General features: G+C 26.1%; 1 protein-coding gene across 1 annotated transcript; it reads left to right on the forward strand.

Annotated features, from left to right (window-relative positions):
* Positions 1 to 1,569: 1,569 nt before the first annotated feature.
* LOC145833569 (complement factor H-like) lies at positions 1,570 to 7,564 on the forward strand. The gene is made up of 9 exons (XM_082940740.1): positions 1,570 to 1,785; positions 2,031 to 2,234; positions 2,380 to 2,580; positions 4,128 to 4,230; positions 4,366 to 4,460; positions 4,671 to 4,841; positions 5,275 to 5,460; positions 5,906 to 6,032; positions 6,421 to 7,564. Exons 1-9 carry the CDS (start codon positions 1,680 to 1,682, stop codon positions 6,704 to 6,706), a joined length of 1,479 nt encoding a protein of 492 aa, XP_082796866.1. The 5' UTR covers positions 1,570 to 1,679; the 3' UTR covers positions 6,707 to 7,564.
* Positions 7,565 to 11,816: the final 4,252 nt, after the last annotated feature.

An 11,816-nucleotide genomic window follows, 5' to 3' on the forward strand; every position in this document is an offset into this window, starting at 1 on the left:
TTAATACAAAACTTTGTTTATGTTTAACAAGATTACTTACTTAAAACTCCGTATAAGCTATAAAAGTTTAACTAAAAAAAATGTTTGTTCTTTACTACTTGTTAGTTTTGTAACTTTATTTTTACTTTAGAAATCTTTTGCCATATGTTTGTCAGATAATACTAAAATATATTAATAACAAAACCGTTTATCCGTAATTAAAATAAAAAGTATAACTTATAGTTTCAACTTTTAAAAATGCCTACGGCTTGTATTAGTAGTTTTGGCTACAAAAACCCTTTCCTTTAACATTCCACGAATTTTTATTCTTGAATGTGAGCATTATAGTTTCAATGCAATGTTTTTTATCAACTAAAAAAAGTTTAGTTAAAGTTTAGTAAAATCGTATAAAATATTAATTACTTTTTCGTTTTCTTTAGCTATAAAAAGCTGTTCGTAATCTTTTTTTAAGTAGTTGCCTTTTTAGAAAACTAATTTTGTTTTTTATTTAATTTCTTAGAAGTGTATTGAAAAATTTCAGATTTTTTTTAGGTTTTACTTAAAAACTTGCTAGTTAACTGATAAATTACAATATTTCTAAGTATTTGTAATGCAATAACTTTAAACAAAAACTAACAAATTTCCATATAAGTAAATTTTGTGCTGAAGCAAGAAGTAATTTAAAGTATTATATTAAAATAAATTTTATACAATAGTTAAACCTAAACGAATTTAATTTAATAACAACTTAAATTTTATAATAAACATTATATAATAAATCAGTTTTGTTACAAATAAACAATAACTTTTGTCTTTTAAATAATTAGAATTTCGGCAAGAATAAGCTGCAAAAATGTTTAGTTTACACTTTATTATTCATTTATTTATGCATGTAAACTTTCTATTGAGCTTTATATCAACAATTATATCGACATTAAATGTCATTACTTAACTAACTAAGATATAAGATGTAATAAAAAATGATTTTAGAAGCCTTTTTTGTAGAGTTTTTGTTCAATTACCAAGTATAACTTAAGTTTAAATAAAGTAGATAAACTAATTAAAATCATAGTAAAACATGTAAATAGATAGCTTAAAATTTAAGTTACAAACTAAATCATTTACTTAATAAATAGAAGTTTTAGCAGTTTTTATTTCGAGTAAATAACCTAACAAATTATTTCATCAAAATAGTTTTTGGTTTTTTTTTGTAAATTACATTTAATAGAATATTAAGAACTCAGTTGTTGTTGATCTTATGTTTCAAATTAATTTTTTAAACTTTGGTTTTCAAGATTTTTAGTTAGATACTTAAACTAAATAAAAATAAAATGAGAACCATTAAACGTAGGATTGTTTACTTGATTATTCACTAATTTTCTAAAACAGCTCTTTAACTGCTTATTTTAATCTATCAAAAGGATTTCAAAAATAAAATTTATAACTTTTTAGATTTTTTAATCTATATATTAGTTATTTGTTTAAGCTATAGTATAAATTTTAATATAAAAAGTTATTATTAGGTCTTAAAATTTCAAAGTTTTCGAAAACAAAGTACAATAGTAACAAATAGTAAAAAAAGCAGGTCTACTTTCTTAAATACTTAGTATTATTTTACTGTAAAAAATTGTATTGATATTTTTTAACTAATAAATTCAATTCACCTTTGAGAGCAATTTCAAAAAAAAAAAGCAAAGCAGATGAACATAAAAGCAAAAGTACTAACATCACTTGCGATAGCTGTTGTACTAACCGCTGCTATCGTCGGGTTACTTTATTGGCAGCGAATAATATTTGTTGTAAGAGGTTTGTATAGCTGTATTTATTTTGAAAGGATAGTTTAAAATTTCTTTTGGCAGAAAATAACTATTTTATCTTACAAATAAAAATATTGGTATACAAGTTATGTTTTCTGCTTAGTTAGATGAGCACTATTTATACTTATTCATTCCTTAGAAACTTTTAAAAAACTTTTTCCTAAACCACTTTTTTTAACATCTATTAATACCTATTAAGAATTTGAACAATCATCACTTTAAATATTTTTGAAGGTTGCAATGTACCTCAGTATGAAGAAACGTCAACATTCACTCCATATTACCACATAGAGTTGAAAGAAAGACTGGAGCCTGACGAAAGCTTTTCCGTGCACTGCAAAAACGGCTACTCTTCGCGCAGACAAATAACCGCAAAGTGCTCGCCTGATGGCAGCATCGAGTACAACGTGAAAAATGTAAGCAGTGCTTGCAAGCAAGGTTTGATTTTTATTTTTATGTTTCATTACCAGGTACAGATTACCGTTCAAAACTGTTTAAAACATCTTAAATTATTACAGTTTCATAAAAAGATGTTGTTTATTTTGTTTTTCTTTCTAATATTCATTTTCATATGCCACCACAGACTGCATATCAGTGGAGTATGAAGGCACTGAAACTTCAATCGAGCGGTGGGACGGCAAGTACTTTGACGATGACGTGCCGCCAAGAAACGATGACGTCATAGTTTTTACGTGCGACGAGAGGTACTACTCGCCGGGAAGGTTCGAGTTTACATGCAACGACGGGTCGATCGGTATAAAACAACCAATCAAGTGCTACTATAGTAGGTTTTGTCATTAATACCAGTCATTTATGTTATTTTTTTCAAATTAAACAACTACAAAAGTCTGCAAAAATCGGACCGCGGGCCAGATCTGGTCTTTCAAAATAAATTCTCCGGCTCGTAAAATTTTTAAGACTAAAACAAACCCGCCAAAAAAAAAAAAAAAACAACTAGTTTGTACACTAAACCTCACTAAAATCTACAGCATTTACTCTAAAATAAATAAGGTAATTTTCGACCTATTTTTAGTAGGTCATTTAACTGTTGTAACTTTAATTTTAAAGCTCTAGCAATTTTTTGAAAATATGTTAAACTTCCCTTATTTGTAAAGTATCTACCAGTGCATTTTAAACAGTAATGTGTAGAAACATTACTTTACTCTTCACAAAAACTTTGGTAAATAATATTAGTTAAGTAAACAAAAAAGTATTTTAAGTGAAAAATTTTATTTTTTATCATTTCATATTTTTGATTAGTTATTGGTGTTGGTTATTACAAGTAGACATTTTAACTGTTTAAATAGTATTTTTGTAAAAAAATCGTTATTTTATCATTTTGTGTGAAGGTTGTACTTTAGAGTTTAATCTACTTTTAAATAGAATAAATTAAAATTTTATTTTACTTTACGTTTACAGATGAGTAATTACAAGTGAGAACTTTTAAAATGGTTTATTTGTTCATGACTGTCATCCTAAAAACTGACTATCTTTTTATAAGTCAGTTTTTATTTTGTTCCGCTAAAACTACGTAAAGTTTTTTTAATGCCTTAAATGATAACAGAGACATAACATAGTAGGCTGCTACGAGTTTTCTACTATTTACGGTATTTAAAGGTACTCGATAACACTTGTTAAACAATATCTATTAAATTGTTGCAGAGAATTAAATCTTGTACAATTTATTTAAGTATCACCATTTTTAACAAGCTTAAAAAGACATTAAAAATTATATGATAGAAAATAGCAGCCTAAAAAGAATAAATGCAGCTTATAATTTAAAAACACACATTTGTAGTTATTTATTTTTATCAAACTTAGTTTTGACAACACTTTTATAAACTTATGCAGTTTTCAATCATTTATAAAAGATGTACTTTAAAATTTTCGATTTTTATGAAAGTTTCTTGTGCAAAGAACTTTTTATTATGTTAAAATTACCAAACAACTTAAAAAAAACGGTCATTTTTGTTATCTACTTAAACCAACTGCTAATAAAACGCCGTTGATTTTATAATTATAATCTAAAAATAAATTTAATTGTCTTAAAAACTTGTTTGACAAGTATAAATGATACTGATAAAACTATGTCAAATAAAGACAATAATACAAGATTACAGATAATATGTGTAAATTAAGATATTGGTGTGTTATATCTTTTGCTAACTATCGTGTTTAACTTATATAACATTAAATACTTACCTATCAATAGTGTTAACTCAAATATTTTAATAAATAAAATTCTTTGTAGTACTACTTGCTTAAGTTAAATATTGTCTATAAACTTTTGATAACACAAAAAAACACTATTTAAACTTATATATATTGCAGAATGTGATCGTTACCCACTTATTTACCGGGCAGACTCAAAACAATACCCATTCAAAGATCAGTTTATAGGAAAGTTTTCAATAAACCATGGTGATATTATAAGGTCAGTTCAATTTTTTTTAAAGCTTTTAAACTATTCATTTTATAAACAAATCAGTTTAGTACAAAACAAATTCTGATAACGCTTTAAATTACTATCGTAGGCTTTCCAAGTTTATAAATCTAGTTTTCAAACTAGGTATCACTGTGTTGATGGGTTTTACATGATTGGTAGTCTGACGTTTACGTGTGATGATGGATTTATAGATACCAGAGGAGGACAGTGTCTTAAGGGTGAACTTAACTTATTTTGATACAAATATTTAGAAACCTAGTTAAAGATTATTTTACTTTTGAAAATTTAATAGCTTATTTAATTTTAGCTATTTAGTTTTTAGCACTTTTTATTCATAAACTTTAGTGTTATGTGGTACAATATTTAACTAAGTAAAAAAAATACTATCCAGCTTAGAGAGACATCATAAGTACTTTACTATCTTGCAGACTGCAATGTAGTACCACCAATGAGAGGAGCAACTCCTGACAAGAGAAATCTGAAGCACGGTGAAAACGTCACTTACACTTGCAATGAGGGCCACACCTTTCAAGGACCTCCTCTGGTTTTCAAATGCAGTTATGGCGGAATCGATATAAGATATAGAGATTGCAAAAAAAGTTGGCAAAGATTCGTTACAGATACTTAAGTTAAATAATTGTTAACTTTACTGTTTAAAAAAGATTATACACAATAGTTGTAAGTTTTGTGTATAAAAAATTATTTTTTATGATTAAATGATATACTTAAAGAAGTTTAAAAGAAATTTGAGTCAAAATAGTAATAAATATATTTAATACGAAAAAATTTATTGTCATTTAAAAATGATTTTAAAACAAAATAAGTTAAATATTTTCAAAGCTGTTTACTTATTTTAAAACTTATTAATCTCTATTCAACTCTCTAAAAAAAACCCAAGCAGTTGGAGTTTTTATTGTAATAAAGTATAAAATAAAAACTTAATTCTTATGAAAACTTTGTTACGCTTTTCAAACAACAAATCTTATTGAATACATGGTTTATTGTCTTAACTCAAACAAAAACAAACTTCAGGTTGCGTGAGGCCTTTCATCAACTACACAATCCCGGAAGAAAGGAGTGTTTACGAGCATGAAGAGTACACGTTCGTTCAATGTAGCAGTGGGTACCAAACAGTGGGTGCGCCCGATCGGAATCGAAAATGCGTCGACGGAGATTGGCGACCCGCTTTCGACGATGAGCCTTACCCTTGCTTGAAAAGTAAAAATATTTTTTTAGTCGTAATAAGTAAGAGAGTCGAAAAAAATATCATAAAAACTACATCGCGTTTTAATAACACTAGTTTTTAAGTTTTGATTTAGTTCTTACTTTTTTTTCTAATGCTAGAAGCAAACTATTTTAAAAGTTCCAAAAATAAAACTTCTCTTCGTAAATTAAAACAACTTTTTATTCAAGCTTATGATTGAATTATCGCGTTTTTTTTAATAAAAAAAAAACGACTTTTTAATAGATATATTTTTATATGTAGTAGGACAAAAACCACAAAAGCAGATTTTCTTTCATTATTACATTTAAATTAAAATATAGTGTTTGTACACATTGTTAAAAATGATAGCTACAAGCATAGTTTTTAGCATAAAATTAACAAAATTTTAGTAAAACTTTTGAAAAAACATTCCATATTTGAGTTCTACCACTTTTGTAGGTCCAAACTATTGGACTTACGTGGAAGTAAAGGGCCGAAAGACGTGGACTAATGCAAAAAACCATTGCAAAATTACATACGGCGGTGAAATTATAAACAGTGGCTGGGAAACTACAGAACAGAGAATGTTGGTTTTGTTGTTTTCAGATGTTATAAAGTCTATAAACTTATGTGTTACAAAAATGTTTAAGTTTTTATTGCAAAAAATGAAACTTTTATGACTGATAAGTTATGCATTCGAGGCATTTAATTTGGGGTAGAACAGATTTCAACACTGAGACTATTTAACAAGATTAATTTGAATGATTTAAACACTAAACTTGTACAAACTAGTATTTGAAACCATTTTATTTTTTATAGTTTTTAAAACCGTCTGTGCAAACTTATTTGTTCACAATCTCCTGTTCTTATTTTATACAATAAGAGCTTTATTGTGTAATTTATTTTTTCTTTACACAAAACTACACTTATTAAGCATAATTTTATCATGCAAGCACCATAACACCACTTCATAGAAAGCTGCTCGCAAGTTTCAACTCAACGATCGGCAATGACGTGTGGCTGGGCTTCGAGAAGACCAACCGGGCTTGGACGAGGGCCGACGGGAGGGAGGAGAGGTGGCTGGAGGGATGGGCGGAAGGGTACCCGGTTCAGAGGACGAACGCTTTGTACCAGAGGTACAAGTACCTGACCGTTTCGAACAGACCCGGCACGGTGGGCCACGGCAAGCTGGCCAACACTTTCGAGATGACGGACGATTACGGGTACAGCGTGATATGCGAAATTCCGCATTACGACTGATTTTTGAACTATTTTCAAAAAAATTTCTCGGAACATTTATAAAGCCAACTATGAAGTTTGTGAAAATCAAATATTGTTAAAAAATACTAGACACAAATTGATAAAACTTTTTACAGATTTTAGTTTTTTTTAGTTTTTGTGTTGTATCTTTGGCTACCTACATATTATTTTCAAACTGCCCGAATTGTGTGTAATATTTATCCTTCTTTAACACAAACTTTTAAAGCTATTTTCTTTTGCTGGTTTTTGCTTTAAACTATAAAACTTGTTAACTTAAATGACTTTCTAGGTGCTGTGAACCGTTAAACACTTTATTTTTGTTATTAAGCAAATTTATTATTTTACTTTGCAAAAACTAAATTGATTGTTTCTTTTTTTTATGCAACAAATATCCTGACTTTAATATCCTGACTTTAAATATCTTTAAAAAAAGTCAGTTGTTTGAGACTAAAGATTTTTCACCAATGTGTTGTTTTTGTTTTTATCACTAAAATTAAAAGTTATTGGCCTGCAAAAATAAGGGTAGGTGTCAGAAAAGCACAGCGTCACTTTAGCACGGGATGACACTTTAGCACAGAGTGACACTTTAGCACGAAGTGTCACTTTAGCACGGCGTCTTTTTAGCACTGAGTGAAATTTTTGCACGAAATAGTTTTAAATTTTTTTAATTGTTTATTTATATAATGAAATCTCTATATTAGTATATTAATATTTTAATATCTAAAATAATTAACTTAACAAACAAACAATTGTGAAAATTAATTCTAACTTTTTAAAAAATATCCTCTTCAAAAAAGATTATAAATATTTTTTTTACTATGGGCTTAAAATAAAATAAAAAAGTTTTTAATCTTTCTATTTCTCACTTTTTATTTAAAACTTACACTTAAAGTTTAGTCTTATAAGAATTAGTTAAAGCATTTAAAAATATTTTTGATAATCTTAGAGCTTGTATTTATTGCTAGCCTTATTAAAATAGTTTTATGTCGAAAACTTTAAAGTAAAATTATCAAAATATTTTCATCTAAAATTACATAGTAAAACAAGTTAATAAAGTTTCAAAATTAACTTTTGTCTTGGTTTTAAGTAAAGCTTAAACTTATAACTCATTTAAAGCTTGTTAAATTTTAGTTTACATGTTACATAGTTCGTTTTTAGATTTTTAAACAATACAGTACCTGATGTGATTTAAGCAAAGAAAAAAAATGCAAATAATTTCTGTGCTAAAATGACACTCCGTGCTAAAGTGTCACTCCAAGCTAAAGTGACGCCGTGCTAAATTGACACTCCGTGCTAAAGTGTCACTTCGTGCTAAATTGACACTCCGTGCTAAAGTGGCACTCCGTGCTAAAGTGTCACACCGTGCTAAAGTGTCACACCGTGCTAAAGTGTCACTCCGTGCTAAAGTGTCGCTCTGTGATAAAGTTTCACCCGTGCTTTTCTGACCCGTTCCCAAAAAATAAATTGTTTCTATACTTTCTTTGTTTATAAAAAGTGTATTAATTAAGTGGTACTGTTTACAAAGATAAACAAATACAAAGTACCTCATAGTAAAATAGATGTAATAAATTAAGTGTTTTTAAAAAGAGCAAAAGTTTAAAAAGTCATAAAACTTTTTTGTTTATATTACTTATTAGTTTGAACGCACTCCAGTTTTTAAAGGCATTTAAAAATATACATTTTCAACAAAATTTTAAGATTTTTAATTTTTTTACGAAATTCGTCCATGTATATAACTTAGAAGCGTACAATTATAAAATTCTAATTTTATTTGTAATTAATGTTGTTTTAGGTAGCTAAACACTTATATTTGATTTATACTTAAGTATTAGTTACACTTGCCTACTAATACGACATACTTGTTTTTGATTATTTAAGCATTTTAATTCTCAATAACATTTTTTTAATTTCCAACAAATTTATTTAACTTTTATACCAAATCTAAATGTGCGCATAAATTTTGGTTGTAAATACAACAGTTGTAAACTTTTTTTACAGTTTAAACATGGTTTTTACTTCTGCGACAAACATTACAAATCTTTTCAAGTTTTTTGTGCGAAAAAAGTATTTAAGAGTATTAGACTATGTATAGTTTACTGGTTTTAAATGAGAAAAAAAAGTTCTAGCGTTTTTAGATTTAACATTAAATCTTAGTTTCTATCAAAAGTTTTCGTATGGTAGAGATATATTCTACATGTACGCGAAATATATTTGAAAATGCGTTTGACAAATACTATTTTTTCATAAAATACACCTGTTTTTAAACGATTTTAGTTAAGTTTTTTTTTTTAATTCATTTTTATGATCGCGTTTTCTTTTTTCTCTACACCCTAACTTTGTATGCATAAAAAGATATAACAGATTTTTCCTCACAACACTCGGGATAATCACTTTTTAAACTAAAACTAAAACAACCGAGTCATAATGTATACGTTTATGGAAACGAGAATTGCTTGCTTATTAATTAAACAATTTAAAAAAGATAGATCGTAGTAGTTGAATTATTTTGAGGCAGAATATGTCTTAGTTCGATTCTTTTACAAAAACTAAATTCCTTTAAAACAAAAATAAACTTAATTCATACCTAAAAAATCTCTTCTGTACACATATTATAAGAAAAACGAAATAAAAACTACTACAATTATTTTCAAAATACGTTTTAGTTATCATAAGTCTGTTTTAAATTTTAGCATACAGTAGCTTTTTTTTATTTGACGTTTTTTTTTAGTTTAAGCTTTTTAAAGAACCAAGAAGTTTAGGTTAAAATTAAAGCTACAACAAAGCTACTAAAAAATTATAGCAAACATAAACGTTATTAAATAACCACAGATTCATTACATAAGTTCTAATATGACGACTAAAACTTTTGTGAACCAAAAAAAAATTAAATAAATCTTAAACTACCAGAGCATCACACCAAATTAGTAAGTAAATTAATTTAATACAGTTATAAAAAAAACATTAATAGATTAAAATCGCATAATCTTTTTGTTTTAGTAAAAAATTATTGTTATAGATTGGAATTAGTAAACATCTTAGTTATAATTTAAAATTTTAATCTTCTTTTTTAAATTACTAAGTTTGTCTAGTTCTAAGGTTATCACATCCTATTGAACTGCTAATCAATAGGATGTTACTAAAGTTAAGAAGTTGTTATATTCAACGTTAAAAGAAAAGTAGCTTCTTTATAGTATATTATATTTAATTTAAAACAAGTTTACATAACTTTTAAGTTACTTATATATAACTCTTAAAGTATACAAACATTATAGCTTCTTTATCCGAAAAAATTTTTCAGTGAAACTTTTTTTTTAAATATATGTTGCAGTTTCAAATTTATTTTAAAAATAATTTCTATATCATTTTTTCTATTTCATCAACCTTAATGAAAATTTTTACAAATTTAAGTAAATAAAAATTCAAATTAAGAGCAATTTATAAAGAGAATAGAAGTCTGTGTAAAAATTAAGAGTCTTATAGTCATGTTTAACTATTTACAAGTTGCTTCACAAAAACTTAAGTAAACATTTTTTTTAATATAAAATTTATACTGGTGATTGTTTACAATATATGTTAATAAAGATAATGTAAGAGTTACATAGCTGTAAATAAAATTTACAACACGAAAACCTTAAACCTGCGAACAATAAATACTAAACTTGTCAAGCGATTTTAAAAAAGCGTCTTTTTTAGAAAAAAATACGAATTAAAGGTAATAACAAAACTGATGCTAATGTAAAAATGAGAGCAATAAAAACTAATAAAATTAGCTACGCTTTAGGAGGATTATTAAAGACAAAAACGGTTTACAATACATGCAATACATCAAATATAACTTATAAACGAACAATAACTAAAACTAATAAAGATAAACCTCAACTAATAAAACTAATTTTAAGCTATATACAGATCCACAGAAGGTACGTGTTTAAAAGATGCGCTTTTGATACTATTATATATGTTCTATAAAAACACAGTAGGGTACTTTCTTGTACGAAGTTTTTTTTGTTTACATTTACTTTGTACTAAGCTGAAATACTAATCTAACTACTTTCTATTGGTGTTTATATTTTTAGTAAGTATATTTTTGAACTGTATTACTAAAGAATTTTTAAACAAAAAAATTTTTTCTTTAACACAGCAACAAATTTTAAATGTTTAATATTTTTTTAACAACAATTTATTATCTAATAAAACAAAGCAATTTAGCTTATTTTTACAGTACAAGCAATATCAGTCAGGTAAAAGTACTCTACAAGTATTGGTTTTATTAATTAAATTAACTTGAGAACTTCAAATTGAAACCGTCTGCGAACAATACAATAAAGTTTGCAACTTTCAACAACAATAAAGTTTGAATAGTTGTATAAATATATATATATATAATTTTAAAACGTTAAACACTTCATACTACATAATATTCTTTATTGTTAAAATATAAGTTGAATACGCTAGAAGTAAACTAAAACATTTAAAGTACTTGAAACTTACAGTAAATTTTTGTAAAAGCAATTTAAATGAACAATATCTTTGTTGTCTTACGACATACAAAACTTTTATGTAAAGTCTATTTTAATATATACTGTAATAAATTTTACATTAATGTATTAAAAAACAGGGTAGCCATAAGTTTGAAACAAATTCTAGGTTACCTGAACTTTTCCAGGTTTTTAAAAGTATAAGTATTTTTTTTCATTTCAAGTATAAAACTAAATTTATAATAAAACTGTCTGAAATAGAATAACAATATTAAAAAGATACTGTAATGCTACCCAAGTGTGTTTTTTAATAAATAAAACTCTTTAATAAAAATAATATAAAAGAGAATCATAAGATTGATTTCCTGCATCTTATCTAAACTTTATTATTTTACATAAAAAACTAATCAAAGTTTCAAGTTTAGTTGCAACCTTGAACGATTTTCTAATAATTTTGTTAAAAAAAATGTATTTTAAAACAAAACTTAACTAAGTTATACACAGATTTTATATTTAAGATAAAGTTTAAAAAACATAACAAACATTGTTACTTTTTAATTATAAACTTTATATTATTGATACATCCTAGTTTTATTTATTAATAATGGGTGATTATCAAAAATATATTCAAT

Source organism: Thalia democratica, chromosome 1, assembly GCF_965202585.1.
Source record: "Thalia democratica chromosome 1, ktThaDemo2.hap1.1, whole genome shotgun sequence".
In the NCBI taxonomy this organism is placed as follows: Eukaryota; Metazoa; Chordata; class Thaliacea; order Salpida; family Salpidae; genus Thalia; species Thalia democratica.

What these genes read in the sequence shown, in the direction of transcription:
- LOC145833569 (XM_082940740.1), top strand. Translation starts at nt 1,680, where the DNA reads ATGAACATAAAAGCAAAAGTACTAACATCACTTGCGATAGCTGTTGTA. An exon ending in AACCATGGTGATATTATAAG is followed by an intron (nt 4,231 to 4,365) that starts GTCAGTTCAATT and finishes TTTTCAAACTAG; the next exon opens with GTATCACTGTGTTGATGGGT. An exon ending in GAAACTACAGAACAGAGAAT is followed by an intron (nt 6,033 to 6,420) that starts GTTGGTTTTGTT and finishes ACCACTTCATAG; the next exon opens with AAAGCTGCTCGCAAGTTTCA.